Genomic DNA, 16,780 nt, shown 5'->3' on the forward strand with positions numbered 1-16,780 from the left:
ATATATATATATATATATATATATATATATATATATATATGTATATATATGTACATATATATACAAGGTGTGATAAAAAAAAAACCGGAATTCTTTCGTCGAGCGCGTAAAACTTCACGGATGTAGTTTAAGATTTTACAGATAGATAGCGCATTCTTCTCCAGTACGTTGTAGAAACTTCGTTATGATCACTCCAGTAGTTCTGAAGTTATTGTACTGGAAACGAGTGTGTGTTTGTACCGTTCTGCGATTCTCATGCGCGATCAAAAGGAGAACCGTTTAGCGATCTGTGAAGAACTGCTCCATGTTTCGTCCCCAATAATAATATTTTTTAAGCAATTTTCATCCGTATTCACACGCTGGAGCAGTTCTTCACAGATCGCTAAACGGTTCTCCTTTTGATCACGCGTGAGAATCGCAGAACGGTACAAACACACATTTGTTTCCAGTACAATAACTTCAGAACTACTGGACCGATCATAACAAAATTTCTACAGCGTACTGGAGAAGGATGCGCTATCTATTTGTAAAATCTTAAACTACATCCGTGAAGTTTTACGCGCTCGACGACAGAATTCCGGTCTTTTTTTTATCACACCTTGTACATACATATAGAAATATAATTCGTATAATACTTAATTCTTTGTACGAATTCCTCTATTTGCGAACACCAATTTGTAGAGCCATTTATTATTAATCGAGTTACTCACGCCTGCGATCATACACGCGGGTGTCACCCGTGAAACAAATATAATCGCGTAAAATTTATGCTAGCACACCACACGTTTGTGCTTGTACATCACATTGAATACATCTATAAGATACAGAGTCACGTGGAAACACGTGATTATTACGCTTATCGTGCGTTGAACAAGTTTACAACGTTATACATATGTACGGTCGCAGTGTTGTCTTTTGCTCTCGTGAGACGGATGTGAAAGAGTCGTCCTCTTTTATGTATGTTCCGCGTGTCACTGAATAATTCGTCGATTGATAATGAAATACGATCGATTCGCGGCCGGCACGTGCGAACAACGTCCGGCGACAACGTCCAACGTTTCGATAACTCGCAAGACAGTCACCGTTGGGTTTCGAGTCGTTTTCAGATACGTATCGTAAAACGCTGCCAACATATCGATCGCGAAAAAGTTAATCGCAAACCGTGCCGTTTTTGTCTTATGAATTCATGTTGTTCAACGCAGATCCAACTGGCTTATAATATCGCTCGCTTCTTAACTTTACTATTGGAAGTACTTTACGTCACAACAATGGTGGTACTAAAATAGAAACGAACGTCGCGTTAAGCTATCAGCCACTTCTTAGTATTGTACAACGTCAACAATTGCAACACTTCGACGAATAGCGTACGCGATTAAGAGTACCCTACGGGCTAAACAAGGAAGAAATACTGCAATGAATTAGGCCGGTTTTCTTGTTTTCTTTTTCTTTCTAAAAGCGCTCACCTCATTTACTGTTTATCGTTATTGCTTCTAGGTTGCGAGAGAAATGAAAAAATCTTCCGAATGAGAAATACCTTTACGTCAGAAAAGAAATCGAAAGTTTGGAGTTTTTACGAGCATTAATGAGCAACAAAAGTAATAATATATATACTTGAAGTAATATAATGTGGAAAATAAGGTTTATATAGAGTTGAATTTTTGCAAAGGATACCTTGACGTTCGAATCAGTCGAATAGATTAAAACTCTGCTTTAGGAGATTAAACAGGATAACATCGCTTACAGAATTAAAGTATCTTTCGAATAATTCTAACATACTCTCTAAATGTAACATCAGTTTTATCAAATACTGTTAGACGTGTCTTTAGACACTGAATGCTTGTCGCTAGTGACGTTAATTGCAAACTTCAATCGCTCTTCCGCACTTTCTGCGCGCTTAAAGAAATGTCCGTAAAACTGGAACGATGCTAAATTAGTGGCATTATGAAATCGAGTGTCTCGAATGTAAACTGAAATTTCGGCCGAGTCAATAACGGTGAAAATTATACATCGCTTTGTTAACCGTGCGTTCACATCACATCATAAACACGCCATCATACTCGCGTCTCGCGCTGATATAATTCGCGTTTTATAAATGTGGGACGCATAGGAAAGAAAAGAAGGATCCTGAAAAATTTGTGCTGTCGAAGAGTCGAATGCAGTGCGCGAACTGCAAAACTGCTTTGTCAATAGAAATATCTCGTATTTCCTGCTACGTGGTCCAGTTGATCATTGCGACTGGTTGAAATCGGAGATTCGTCTCGTCCCGACGAACGCATCGAGTCACTTCGACATTCGAACGCGAGTAGCAAAAATTAGACTTTTACCTCGTTTTACTTGTACTTCGGTATGTATTGAGTATATTTTAGTAACTGCCAGTATATCCGTACTTATTCTACGCGCTATGTTTCTATGTTACTTCGTAGAGCTGCTGCGAATCCCTCGATGCGCTCCGCCGGGGAAAGCTTTCGAACAGCTCGCGAGTTGCACCACTACTTGGAGTAGATGCAAGCCCCAGGAGAGAGAATGTAAATTTCTATTCGTTTTCCCCAAAAGCTCGCGCGCGATCCCTCTGAACGCGAGAACTTGAGGTCTTCGTCAACGTGAATTAAACCAGTCGAATCATCAACCAAACAATCTCTCCGTTAAAAATTCATATCAATTATCGCGACATGATCGCGATATAAAAATATACTTCTTTCAAATTGTCCGCATAAATAGTTATCTGAATACTAGCGCGATACACTATTATTATTTCTAAAGTACATTCTCTCCGCGTCCACCACTCTCTCCCTCTCTTCGCTCCGTCGTTCCGCTTCCTATACTTATTACGCTTTTTACTGAGTATCTTATCGACTTGGTCAACGCATACGAATCATCGAATCGCGATTCCCCAAGTAATTTTCTCAGCCAAAATTCTCTGCCCTAAATCCCTAACAGCTGGCGCGGATTGTTGTGTGCTAATTAAAATTCGGATGATGAAATCTCAAACGCCATCTGCGAGATAATATAATAACTCCGACGTTGCGAATCGTTACGTGGTTGTGGTAAAATTAACAATGCGTCTAAAAGAGAGAAAACTTTAAAAGAGTTTCTTTAACAAGACAGAACTTTCGAAATTGTCCCAATATCGGAATATCACGACCAATGCCAGCCGTTAAAGAATTAGGGAGCATATCTGGTATTCTTACCGGGAACATGTCATTAAATAAACGTTATACTATACGACTTATCGTTAAATAAATAATAGTGTGATGATCGCTGCGGAACTGAACATACGAGACGATGGAAACTGAATTCGACATTTGACACGCGTCCGCTTTGACACAAATTACTATTGAACCAGTCACGTGCGCTGGACTCACTTTTATATATATTTATATATATATTTATCTTACTATAAATATTATTTTTAAGATAAATGTAACCTAACATGAGTTAAAAGTGATCGCTAGCGCCAATCATGTTTGACTTAAGAAACTGTTATTTTTCGTGATTAAACCTGCACTGCTTTCTGACATTGGTATCACGGCCGACTTCTCGCCTTTCGGTAGTTTTGCGTGCGATTTTATGTTAGGCTGTAAACCCTTTAAGATGTTCTGAAAAGAAGATAACACAATAACGGTGACTTACATCCGCGAAAGAAATTCTAGAATTATAGTCGCGTTATATACGACGGCAAGTAGTAGTGACTTTTCGCAAATGAAGATTTACCTCCTTAATCGATCCTGGTGTGACTATTACGTAATATATCGCATACACCGGTATCCAGATCATAGATGAGAGACTCAAGCACACACCGACTATTTCTGCCCACGTCGGATACTCGTAATCACTGCCATACTTGAGCGGTTTATATTGCACACATTGGAATACGAAGATAAACTGGAGTGAAAGAGATAAAATAACCATAATCAAGTTTGGGAAAAATTATTTGTATCATGTAATATTGCTTGTTCTCTAATTTGCTTGAAAACGGTTGGTCAATGATTTTCTGTGAACTTGTTAAAATATTTACGATAAATATTGATCTTATAAGTAAACCTATCCAAAAGTTACAGTCCGATTTCTTTCTCATTTGGCACAAATGTAGAAATACAAAAAATATTTAGGTTATATTTTTTAATTTTGGTCCACTTGACTTTCGCGTGCAGTTTATAGCTTTTTAATGTTCTCACTCCTATCATCAACAAATACAACAAAAATGCATAAGCACTAAAATTAAATACAAGATATAGACGTTTTTGGTTTACTGATTATGAATATGAAGTCAAATGTGTAAAATTATTTGTATAAATAATAAAATATTTAAAACAAAACATGTAAAAAGTTGAAAATAAATTATTTATACTAATAATTTCTCAGTTTGGCTGAGGTTCGGACCATTTTTTATTAATTTAGCACAGATTTGAAATATTTCGGTTGGAATCTCGGCTAAAGAAATTTAGAATGATTTGTGTCTCAGTGCTATATCGATTTTATCATAATTTTAATTAAAATTGCCGGATTTCTCTCTTTCTCTCAGCTGAAATTCGAACTATTTTTTATTAATTTAACACAGATTTGAAATGTTTCGGTTGGAATCTCGGCTAAAGAAATTTAAATAAATTTAAATTTAAATGATTCGTGTCTCAGTTATGCCGATTTTGTTAAAATTTTAATTAAAATTGCCGGATTTCTCTCGGTTTGGCCGAGATTCTATTTTTGACTAATTTAGCACAGATTTAAAATATTTCGGTTAGATTCTCGGCTAAAGAAATTTAGAATAATTCGTGTTTTAGCTATGCCGATTTTGTTAAAATTATTTAACTATATCTCGTATTCAATTTTATATTTTATGCATTTTTGTTGTACTTGTTGATGATAGGAGTGAGAACATTAAAAAGCTATAAACTGCCCGTGAAACTCAAAGTAAACCAAAATGAAGAAATATGACCTAAATATTTGTTGTACTTTTACATTTGTGTCAAATTAGAAAAAAATCGGAGTGTACCTTTTGGATAGATTTACTTGTTAGTATATTAGAATATATATGATAATTAGCGCAAACGTAGTTTACGCGATACTTACAGCCATGATAATCGGCGCGAGTAGGACCCAGCATATGTACCAGAATTTGTTCAATCGAATTCCCATCATCTGATGCACGCAATCGCAGAATTTCTGTGCTCCAAAGATCCATGAGATCGCAATCGTTTGAAAGAAGCACACCCACAAAATGGACATTCCACTCGCGGAGTAGAAGTCCATCAGTTGGAAAATGTAGATTCCACCCTAAAAAGCGAAATCTTAATTGTCCCTTTTCCCAATAAATTTTTCTACACGTTTAGAACTTTTAACGATTTCGTTAAATTCTCATTATATACGATACTAACGTTCGTGACCATTGGGATTCCCAGGGCGAACATTATCAGGCAAATAGCTATCGTGAACTTGACTCTGTGAGGGCGAAGTTTGTCCGGCCAGTAGTCGACCATACCCGTTATGAAAGACTCCACGATGCAAAATTCACTGTCGATACCGAGTATCTGCATGAAAGTAAAGCAATTTGTATAGAATCTTCGTACATACTCAATTTTACACTGAAATTTCGATCGCTGTTATATTCTAATCGATCTGAATAAAATTATTAACAGATCTTAGATATAAAGTAGATTAATACTTCATGAGAGATCAGTAATATGAGCCACAGGCTAAAAGAGAAAAGTTTTAAAACGCATACGCAGAGAAATCAAGCAGACTGAGAAACATGAAACTTGCGAAATGTTCATAGGACTTAAAATATAAAAGTGACGTTACTGAATTACATTGACGCGGATTTGTTCAGTTACCCTGACCAATTTCGTTCAATTGGCAAGTCATTGACTCAACAATAAGAAAACTACTTTGGGCTTATCTTCCAAATTTTCTCACTTTAATGGTTATCTCGTTTCGTACAGTCGGGTCAACGCCAATTTTTCTTGGCAAAGGAATAAAATAGTACAATATCGATTAAACCGTGACGCGTCGAGAGAAGATTCTTGCCTAGGGTGGCAACGGGTATCACTCAGCCCCTTTCTTATAGCGCAAGGCGCGTTAACAAACATTGACGGCGGTGTCCGATACCGCCGTCGGAATAACAATTTCTTACGAGCAGCATAATGAAGAATATAATGGCCCACAAGGAAGCACCGGGTAGCTTGAGAACGACCTCGGGATACGTAAGGAACACGAGACCAGGTCCGCTCTTGACGACCTCGGACACCTGCGTTTGTTGTTCCTGGGCGATGTGACCCAGTATCGAAAAGGTTACGCAACCGGCCAGAAGACACGTCAGGGTGTTGACTACGCAAGTGATTATTGCGTCTCTGTAAGACAAAACTCCCTTTTTGAAAGACTCCAGCAGCGACGACACCGTATGGAGTGCGTCGTGATTAAAGAATAGACCGCGCTATTAAAGCCACAAACAATCGATATATGTCAAAGAAGTCCGAGATAATTAGAGTTAAGGAAATTATTAGATGGGCTTTCTCGGACCGTTTGGAGTTTGGAGAACAGCCATAAAACATTAAAAGAATAAATTAACTCAATTCCACTACCAAAGCGTATGCTTTCGTGTGTTTTATTGGTGTTCACGGAACGCTTCTCGCTCTCTGTCACTAATTACATGAAAACTATTTTAGCACATCGATATTTTCGTCGATGAAAAATCGGTTTCCGATCGGCTAAGTGACCCGTTACGAAGATTTAACGTCGCCGTGGCACGGTCTAACGTGGCATGAGAACGACCCGTCGAGGACAGCTGCGATCGTATGACCGGATGCGCGATTCCTTACCTGTAACAATTGTGATGAAACTTGTTGTAAGAGCCCAAGGCGGGCAAGGCGCCGGTGCCGATACTGTAGGCGAAAAAGATCTGGGTAGCGCCGTCTATCCATGGCCCGGGCGTGAGCAATTCCTCCCATCGCGGCGTCACGTAGTAAAGCAAACCCTCGTAGGAACCCTCCAACGTCACCGCTCTTCCCAAAAGAATGAAAAGCACCACGTACGGGAACAAGGCTGAAAACCAGATGATCTTACCGCTCTGATGAAGACCGCGCCGGATGATAAAGTAAACGAGCAGCCAGCCGACAATCAGGCAACCGAGTAGCTCCAATTGAATATTGCCGATACTCTCAATGCCGGATGTAATTCCGAGAACTCGTTGCCTGAAAATACAGAAATCACTTGTTTTAAGTGGAATTTCACCACAAGAGATTAGGCGAATAAACACTCGTCACCTCTGAAACCAATTTCATGTGAGATACTCAAATTTCTATTCAGAGTTGGATCCAAAAGTTTTGCAATTGAATCATAGGCCCGTATTCACAGTCCGATCTTATATTTAAGATCATCTTAAGTATTATTTTAAGATGTCATGAACCACTTACAGAGCCGTATTCGCATCTTAAGACGGTCTTGAAATAAGATCTGACTATGAATACCGGCCATAGTATATGTGATATTTATGTATCTGTAACCTCTAACTCTGAATCGAGATCTAAGTATTTCACTAGAGACGAGTTTCAAGTAATAATTATTAATACAGATTTCAGAGAGTGGTTTGTGCGTTTGATTTGATGTTTTGAGCATCTAACTAATGCAACGACACACATTCATAATAGTGAATTTATATTGAGTGTCGTATTAATATGTCAAAAATTGCTTAACAGGAACGAATCATCTGAAACATAATGTCATGCCGACGTAGACTCGATACAGGATCACAATGGTTTAATATTAGACGTGAAGGACGATGATCACAACGTGTGAAAAATCTCTATCGTTATTTTGCGAGCTATATCTATAATAAGATGTGTGGTGCGCGCAATTATCGGATTAAATGAGAACGACCGATTGCGTTTTCGCGTCGTAATGATTGCCCTTGTCGTGTACTACTATCGGCACGAGGTAATTAGTTTAAAAGTAGCTCTTACATGAAGCGCATTCAATCCAACATCCTCATGTTAGACTGATAAAAATCGCAAATTCGCTATACACGCACGTGAACACGTGCTCCCTCGGGACGAGTGTTACTGTCGTCGATATTGTGCATTACGTAAGTGCATTTATACGCGAGCGAAGTTGCTCTGACCTGATTTAAGAAAATCAATGTCGTGTTTCCAGATTCTTACGTCGAATCCCTTGGTACCTTACAATTTACATCACGAGCGTTACAAAATTCACAAGGGACACATATGATTAAGGGACACTGTTTTATTAACTACGAAGTTTGAAAAGTTTTGCAATCTCAAAGAAGGTGAAAAGAAAAGAAGTGAAAGGAAGTAAAGGAAAATAAAACGTGAAGTGTTTGATCAGCATTTACGTTCTGTATAATGAGTGATGTATCGTGATTATTTTTTGAAAGCGCTTTACTTACTCCCAATACTCTTCCACTGGCGTGGTATGATGGCAGGTATTATTTCCGATAAAAATCGTGCAGTTCGTTCTTCCTTGTATACTTTTGCTCCCTTGAGTCGCGTCGAAACAATCTTCTGTGTTCCACCAATTATCTGAAAAATATGTTCCGTGATAAACATACATTTTACCGATGTTAAATGCTGTAATAACGTAAAAGTGGTAATAATAAGTTAATAAATAAATAAAAATAAGTATAATAATAAGTATAATAATAAATAAATAATAATAAGTTAATAAGTTAATAAAAATTTGGCATCTAGTCGTCGCTTCGTATTATGATGGTTCATATGGTTTTGAAAATGTAATTAAAAATACTTCTGGATAACTTTTACATCTTTTATTGAATATATTTTAAAAATTTCGAAATATTTAGTAATTTAATTTCTTAATAATTAAAAAATATCCTGCTTACGACATCCACTCCAAGGTACTCCGGGTAAATTCACAAACGTGCTTATGAGGTAGAAAAGTGTCCAAGAAATAATTATGCAATAGTACACGTCGAGGAAGAATACAATGGTCATCGTGGCATATCCCACACCTGAAATACGATGTTGAAGATACATTAAGATATGTGTTATGACAGTCATATCATGATTATTTGATCACTTGATATATATTTCCGTTTAAAGAATATATAATATCAGAGAACAAGAATATATACCTTGCAAGAGAGGACACAGTTGTCCCACTAACGACATTCCACCAGCTCCGAGATATTGTCCGATAGCGACTTCTTGAAAAAATATAGGGATTCCGCAGAATAGCATAGCGATGCCATAAGTGATCAGGAAAGCACCTGTTGCAAAATTTCAAAATGTATAAAGATACCAATCTTTTATTGAATAACAATATTTGCTTTTGTATAACTGAATTGTAAAGATTTTAATAATTTCTTATCCGCCATTCGAATATACAAATAATTATATTATTCTTTTCTTCTACCTTAGGCATATTTTTCTTACACGAACATAAAAGGATTAATTAATTAACCGCGAAGTAATAATTCAACTCGGGAATACCACAGACACTAAATCTTAATGTACGTTACTTTCATCATATTAAGATTTGCGTGACTAATCTGGAAGGACAATTATGGATATCGGGCGCTACTGCAATCCGACGCTCCCTGTGTCTTCGACTTAAAGTAACGAATTCTAGCAAAACTAAACGAAATAACAGATTTAAAGATCCTACGCTAAAATAAAAACAATCTCTTAGAAATTAGGCTTTAAATTGGAGACAGCAGTTCTTCCGTCTATAAAAATATCTTTGATTTTGACTTTGATTTTTTCAAGAGAATAATTGTTCCACTTTGATAAAAAATTGAATGGAGTATATATTTCTTAATAGTATATAATTATAATTAATTCATTGAAAAGATCGTAATGAGCTTTGAATAATTGTTTAATTTGCTTGTTGGTGAATTTTAAAATGTCGACTTACCGCCGCCGTTTTTGTAACAGAGGTAAGGGAACCGCCAAACATTTCCCAAGCCTACGGAAACACTTATGCAAGAGAACAGAAAGTCGAGTTTATTGCCCCAACCACCGCGCTCAGCATCCTCCTCTCGGTTTCCGGTGATCTCAGTCATTTTTCCCTGTGGCGAGGACACCGTCATCTTCGGCACAGAACGGGAAGCCTCACGTCTCTTTTCCGCCCCCACCGATTTGGCCTTGAACTCTATGAAGGTCTGGTCGGGATCGACCTGATCCTTCTCCTCACCCCAGTAGTACATTTTTTCCGCCATGGGGTCTGAAACGTGTCGAAAGAGGACACTGAGTATAAAGGGGAGCGCGAAGGTCCTTGGACGTAATTGGTAGGGTGAAACGTAGTTTCACGCGACCTTCGCGCGGCAATCGATTTCATGTGATCAATCATTATAAAATTGTCTTACGGCGCTTTAGAACAGTTCTGTTGCTAGAAAGGACTTACGCGATGTTTTAACGTGGGTGCGAAAAATAGTTAATATATCTATATGAAATATAAATATATCTCCTACTGCCTTCTTCTACATATAGCTTCTCTAAAAATAAACTGCTCGAAAGAAAGTTATATATAGGAATTATATAATATTAAATTTCCAGAATTCTTTTTATTTCTTCTAGATTTCATATAAAATTAGATTTCTCCAAATATTTGGATTATTATTTCGAATGTCTCTTTATTTCGTTAAACCTCTTTCCAAAAAAATAAAGACTAATCCTAAATAAAGATTTCTTACATACGCAGAATTCTACAAAATGACCACTAGTTTCTTTTAATCCGTTTATTTGCTACATTTCCGCTAAATGTCCTCCAACGTGAATCAACCAAGTTAATTTTGTGGCATTGACGAATTCCTGGAAAACCGTTGGTATGAGTACGTGTTTTAAATGGTAGTGTTTTGTTGTGACCTTTATTGCATTCATAGAAAAACACGATGTGTCCGCTTGATAAATCTGCCCGCCCACGTTCTGATAAGGTCTGGCACGCAATTGCGAGCCGGGCAATTACGAGTGTCGTTCGGGGATTGCTTTTCCAATAATCGGTTTCGTTTCATCCACCTCACTGATTTCCAATATGGAAAAGGTATCGACCGCACATTTCGTTAACTTTTAATCAATTTAACGCAAAATTACGTAATACATAGTATTGATATTTCTAAGATAGGTGAAACAGTTGAATCATAATTAGCAGTAAATCACGATAATAACTCTTAGCTTATCAAGTTTAATAATAATCCTCTTTTCAAGCAAAAGACGAATATTTCTTTTTATGAGACGAATTTCTTCTCGTAAAAGATCAATTGAACACCGTCATTATATCACTTCTTCTACAAATCCTTAATATTCAACATCAAACTCTTTTTTTAATCTTCCAGTTTTCAAAAAATTTCGTTCAAGGGACCACCTAGAACATTAACAGGAAAATGTGTTTTTCTTTTTTACTTGCGTTGCCTTTCGACCTTTCACATTTGTCTTGCGCAAATATCGCTAAATTTAATTAAAACTTTTCTCTTCATTTTTTTCATACCGTTCTTATACCATAGTTGAGATTACAATAAAAAAGGCAGCTAATTATTCAACCAAGAGGCTTTCTAAATGCCGGGGAACGGGCTCACAAAGCTCTCAGACCTTTCGCGAATCTTTGCGCGGCCCGGCAAGTTTTTTCGTTACACTCTCAGCAACAACGCGCGTTCAGCGTGTCACCTTTCGTCAGTAGTGGACCCCAGTAGTGGTAACCAACCGGTTCCTTCATATCCGGCATATCGGAAGCATTCGCGCGTATTATCCCTCGCCACAACGTACGTTCGTTAGCTCGCGCGTCCGCTCATTGAAAACTTCCCCTCCTTTACGAAACCCTCTACCACCCTGCCTCTTTCTCCATTGTAGCCGAGCCAATTCGGGGCCGAGGCTGAAGAGGGTGCACGTGCTAAGTTGTGTATACACGTGAAGCACGTATGTGGGTGCGCGCGTGTGTGCACGTTCGCGTCAGTACGCGCGCATTTGCGCCGTTCGGTCGTGCGCGCGCTTCACTCCACGCGCTGGATGCTGAACGCAAAATCAATATCAAGTTTACATCGCGTCTATGTACATACACGTGGATCCCGCGAATCCCGTCGTGAAATTTGCACACCACGCAACGCCGGGCTAGCTGGTGTTGAATAGGCTCGCGATTGCGTCAGAGAACGTGCTCGTGTAATGAAACGAAATATCCCGAATATTTTAACGCGAAAAGAATCGCGCTGAAGCTAAATACACACGTGGGAGAAAAAGAGAAGCATAGTTTTAAAAACGCGACGAAGAGAGAAATACAAGTCACGAAAACGTGGATGCACGTCTAATTTCACAATTCTTACGATAAGAAGAGATATTAAAACGGACTATTAATAATAATCGATAATGATGTTTCATTTCCGTGACGGACATTAAGGGAGTTAGACATTACTTAGGGTGTAGAGAAAAGTAATATTATTCAACCTTGATATCTTTGGCATTTAAGTGCTTTTTGCATTACGTTCAAGTCGTTTTGTAGGATGCGATATTATTCAACGTTACGACAGACAACGGAATAACGCTGAAAAATTATCAATGTTGTACATATTTATCACACTCGGGTATTTATTTAGACGTCACGGTTAATGGATTTATCGTATCGTAGGATTATATTGCAATATCACGTTCGCATTATCGCGATAAACATCCTAGACGAAGTTTCTGCGCGGGATGACCGGCATGCTTTTACATCACACGCCCGATAACGCGAGGGAAATGGATTCTTGTTAAATGAACGACGTAAATCGTGTATAATATCAATTACCATATGTACGCGTGCATTTATCGATTAAGACAGCTACTCACTAAGCGAGAACGCGACGAAGCGATTTGTCATTTATAGCTGCGAATTAGCGTACGGTGAAGATAAGACGCTATCCTTAAATCTACGCCTTCACCTATACGTAATCACGTTCCCACGAGTGCAAATCCGCAATTAATCCGCACATCTTAGCCGGAAAGAAACCCATCAATCTTTATTCTCTCCTCACGTTATCAAATATCAAGTCTCACTTTAAGTTTCTGCATTTTCAATCAGCAAAACGAGCGTGAATATTTACGTATTACGTTCGTTCACTGTCTATTTGGTTAAATAAGATCTTACCAAAGAATCCGCGCAGAATTCCGATGCAACAATCGTGACCGTTGAATTTCCGTGTTTCGTGATGATACTCGCACAATCTGCTATTGCGCGTGATAATTACATCGTTCGACGGAACGGATGTTCGTTACGCCGCAAAGGATCGTTGACGCCCGACTCTCTTTCTCTCTCTCTCTCCCTCTCTCTTTCTCTCTCCGTTTCAGCACCGAATCTCTCTCCCTGGATTCTACCCGGACGGGTTTTGCCGACTGGAAAATCGATTCCGGGGCGACTCGCGCGCGGCTCCGCTTCTCGAGAACGATGTTCACGAAGGTGCACTTTCGGCTCTGACCGATGTTTGTTTCGTACGTTGTGTTTATCACGAATACTTGCGACCTACCCCACAGGAGATGTGGTTACAGAATAATGCTCCGGTTCAAGATGGGGTATGTTACCCCCGTCGGACGCATGCGCCCTTCCGGCCGTTCCACCCCACCAAACGACTAAGCTGAGTCCTGGGGGTTGGTCAGAAGCGCAGGACTTTTTACTCGATAAATAATCAAAAGGAAAACGAGGAGGATGGTGCGTCACGCGATAACACCACGCTTGATAAAAGCGTTCTTTTAAAGACGCTAAACGAGAAAACCGTTGCTGTTTAACTTATTTTTCCGTCGCCGCATCCGCAGTAAATATGCTTCTCCTACGGTATCGTACATCTGTGCGTGCATGCGCGCGCGCTGATAGAACATCACAAAAGAGTCGCGAATTTCGTATCGATCGCCCCTACGTTGTTACGAAAACTTCATACGTTTATTTATGAAAAATTCATATACAAAATATAACTCTATTAAAATACAATCAGCAGCACGCGATTCTGAGATTACGTAACGTTACGTTACGTTACGCTTTTACGTAATGAGTGCGTTCACTGTATACTGCTGGAGCGACGTTTCTCATCGACGCTTGCAATTATTGTAAAATCCACGCTCTCACGATATCGCGTTCTCTCGAGCAAAAGCGGAATCATAAAAATATACATTTCTCAAAATACTTCTGTCAGAAATTTAGTATAAACTTAATGTAGAAAATATTGGAGTTTAGTGATATACGAGCCACGGCGCGATACTTGCACGAATTGAAGCGAATATTTTCTAGTTTTTATGAGCTATATTCGAAATAAATTTGCCCGGCGTTAAGTACGATTCAATTATCGAGAGACACATTCAGCGAGACCGACAGATCATTCCCTCAATGTTCACTCGACTGATCACTAGAATTGCTAGGTATCATGGTGTGACAGCCACGTCGGTGTCGCGCTTGCTTCGCGGCGATCTTATCGGAATCCTGAAAACGACAACCGGCGTTACAATTACAGCTCGCGTCTATAGAGGCAGCAATCCCTTTGGAATCCGAACGTAGTTCCCAAGGAACTGCAGCTTCTTGCCAAAAATAGAACAGTTACGTCAGTAACTATTGCTTATGGTTTCAGTTGTCGAATAACATAACAACTGTTGTTATTTAAACAAGCATATGTACCGAAGGCTGCAGGCTTTATTTCCAACATGAAAGTTGTCGTGGTGTCGTTTGAGAATAATGAGAGAAAGAAGATATCTCGAGTGATGAAAAGAAAGTTTGTCCTTTCCACCGTTACCTGAATATCGTTTACGCCTGCTACCGTGTGAAAAGACTTCATCGATATCTTTCGATGAGCTTCCTTGAACGTGGCGAAATTTGGCTGCGGTATCCAGTTAGTCCTGTAAGAGATCTGATGCACGTCCCCTGACGTCGGACCATTCGTATCGACCGACATCTCCGAAGGAGTATCGTCGGGAATTGAACCGATCTCGCTGTCCTCCATCATGTTCGTCTCGGTATTTATCATTATCTCTTCAGCTTCGGCTCTGAGCATAAGAATTTTACTTTTATCACTGCGTGATACTCCAACATCTCTTTCTCTCTCTTCTATATCTATATATCTTTTTAATCTTTAGTTGTTCATAATTTTCCAACGTTCGTATATCAGTCTACATTTTGAATTTTTCTAATTCGAAATTTACTCGATCGAAACGATTTTAACTGTAAATGAAGATACGCTCGATTTGAACAACGTATGTTAGTCAAAAACAGATAAAACAGATAAAAATAATGAAAGAAGAAAAAGATACCAAAAGAATGGTACTAACCTTTCCCATGGCTGCTTGACATAACAGATCGCCATCACAAGTACATCTCGAACTTTAATCAGAATCTTCTTGATGATAGATGCCACGCGATCCATATAAACCGCAAATCCTAGTGCGGTTGTCGTTATCGACATTGCGATAATCCAACTGATAAATTCAGTTGATACCACCGACGGTTGCACACGAGCGGGATAATACGAGGACCAGAGACGTTGCCACCAGGCGCGATACAGAACCTGTCGTTGCTCAGACTCCTGCGTCGACAGGACAATCGTAACAAATTTTTCAAGATACCGTGATGTACAATAACTTGTGCCAAATAAAACAACCGTCGAGTCTTGCTAATTTAAGTCGAGCAAATCTCTCAAGAGAATCCTCTCGTGTCTTGAAATTATTCATATAAAAGAAGATCTCCAGTGCACTTTAATCATTCGCTGAAAATACTCGTCTTTAATTATTGAAACTCAAAGTTAATAGCTATTTTATTGAACAGTTCAAATTGCCGTAGTTGTTCTTATCTCACGAGACACTAGAAAGCTCACTTTACTCAGAAACTCTTAGTCTCTTTTGAACAAAAGTGAATTGCTGACCAATTTTTCGTCAACGTCACTTACGAGAAAGAATGGTTCGACTTACAAATAGAATGATTCTACTCACGTAACTCCAATAATACCAGATGCTGCAGTAGAGCACACTCTGGAGGATCAGCCACAGCCATAAAAGCGCATTAATCGCGAGCCAGCTGACTGATACCTTGAAGGATGGACGCACGTGTACATGTACGTGAGCGTTAGTTACATATCATAGATATATCCATACCTGAAAAGCTCTGTACACGAAAGTTGCGCCTAAAAGATGTAGAAATCGACCATTGGACGGAGGATGTTTCCACAGGATGACTATTGCGGCCGTCAGAATCAAGATTGAGGGAAATGTGTGAATAAAATCCGGTCCGACCGCGATCTTGGCGTATTCGCGGAAGACCTTGTGTCGCAGAAGCAGCAACTCCTGAGGTACCGAGAACAGTGTCGTTATTTGCCAACGCAGCGCGCTCAGGCAGGACATCACTGACGTGGTCGCGCGTCAGTCCTTCGGGATTTTTTGACACCGCGGAAGAACAAGTCACGGTTATAATTGCAGTCGCATCCAATCATGTCAAAGCGCGTGCGAAAATGCGTGACGTGCGCGCTGAAATGAACCGCGAAAGCGGCGTCTGTCGTCTGTTCGAAGGAAGAAGGACGACTGACGAGGATGCGAGGGATGTGCCAAAAACTTGCCAAGCTCAAAATGTACTTGCCACGCAACACTATAATACAACTATGATTTAAAGTAGAATTTAATTATTAAGTTGGAAATTATAGGAAATTCCGCTGCGCCTCTGCTACAGAGGAATTCCCGGAACAGATTATTCATCGCAGGATCGAGTTAATTAAGATCGAAAATGAAGTTGTGCAGGAAAATTGTGTGGCGTATAATCAAGTTTTTCACGAAGAAAAGAAAATTATGATGGTGTAGAAAATCATAAGTGAGAGAGAGAGAAAGAG

The 16,780-nt window shown here is 39.1% G+C and overlaps 2 protein-coding genes across 3 annotated transcripts; both read right to left on the minus strand.

Annotated features, from left to right (window-relative positions):
- Positions 1–19: 19 nt before the first annotated feature.
- Positions 20–13,492, minus strand: LOC116844717 (sodium- and chloride-dependent GABA transporter 1-like). 2 transcript variants are annotated; one of them, XM_032816633.1, is made up of 11 exons: positions 13,078–13,492; positions 9,883–10,191; positions 9,101–9,235; positions 8,849–8,977; positions 8,396–8,528; positions 6,813–7,184; positions 6,128–6,344; positions 5,373–5,525; positions 5,068–5,271; positions 3,712–3,882; positions 3,459–3,596 (listed from the first exon to the last, which is right to left on the minus strand). In XM_032816633.1, the coding sequence occupies exons 2-11, from the start codon at positions 10,184–10,186 to the stop codon at positions 3,459–3,461; spliced, it is 1,956 nt and encodes a 651-aa protein (XP_032672524.1). In that variant the 5' UTR covers positions 10,187–10,191; positions 13,078–13,492. The 2 variants fall into 2 exon arrangements, with proteins under 2 accessions (XP_032672523.1, XP_032672524.1); XM_032816632.1 differs by lacking the exon at positions 13,078–13,492 and having other exon boundaries at positions 20–3,596; positions 9,883–10,186.
- Positions 13,493–14,086: 594 nt separating this feature from the next.
- On the minus strand, positions 14,087–16,570 carry LOC116844720. The gene is made up of 5 exons (XM_032816637.1): positions 16,056–16,570; positions 15,894–15,989; positions 15,237–15,490; positions 14,705–14,954; positions 14,087–14,397 (listed from the first exon to the last, which is right to left on the minus strand). Exons 1-5 carry the CDS (start codon positions 16,299–16,301, stop codon positions 14,302–14,304), a joined length of 942 nt encoding a protein of 313 aa, XP_032672528.1. The 5' UTR covers positions 16,302–16,570; the 3' UTR covers positions 14,087–14,301.
- Between the last annotated feature and the right edge of the window lie 210 nt (positions 16,571–16,780).

This window comes from Odontomachus brunneus, unplaced genomic scaffold, assembly GCF_010583005.1.
Source record: "Odontomachus brunneus isolate Ranch 3 - 2012 unplaced genomic scaffold, Obru_v1 Obru_scaffold_045, whole genome shotgun sequence".
Taxonomy (NCBI): Eukaryota; Metazoa; Arthropoda; class Insecta; order Hymenoptera; family Formicidae; genus Odontomachus; species Odontomachus brunneus.

Excerpts from the sequence above, each read along its gene's own strand:
- LOC116844717 (XM_032816632.1), bottom strand. The coding sequence starts at position 10,186 with ATGGCGGAAAAAATGTACTACTGGGGTGAGGAGAAGGATCAGGTCGAT. Across the intron at positions 7,185-8,395 it reads CCAGTGGAAGAGTATTGGGA|GCAACGAGTTCTCGGAATTA; the intron begins GTAAGTAAAGCG and ends CTGTATTTTCAG. Across the intron at positions 5,526-6,127 it reads TATTCTTCATTATGCTGCTC|ATACTCGGTATCGACAGTGA; the intron begins GTAAGAAATTGT and ends ACTTTCATGCAG.
- LOC116844720 (XM_032816637.1), bottom strand. The coding sequence starts at position 16,301 with ATGTCCTGCCTGAGCGCGCTGCGTTGGCAAATAACGACACTGTTCTCG. Across the intron at positions 15,990-16,055 it reads TCGTGTACAGAGCTTTTCAG|GTATCAGTCAGCTGGCTCGC; the intron begins GTATGGATATAT and ends CCATCCTTCAAG. Across the intron at positions 15,491-15,893 it reads TCTGGTATTATTGGAGTTAC|GAGTCTGAGCAACGACAGGT; the intron begins GTGAGTAGAATC and ends CTGTCGACGCAG.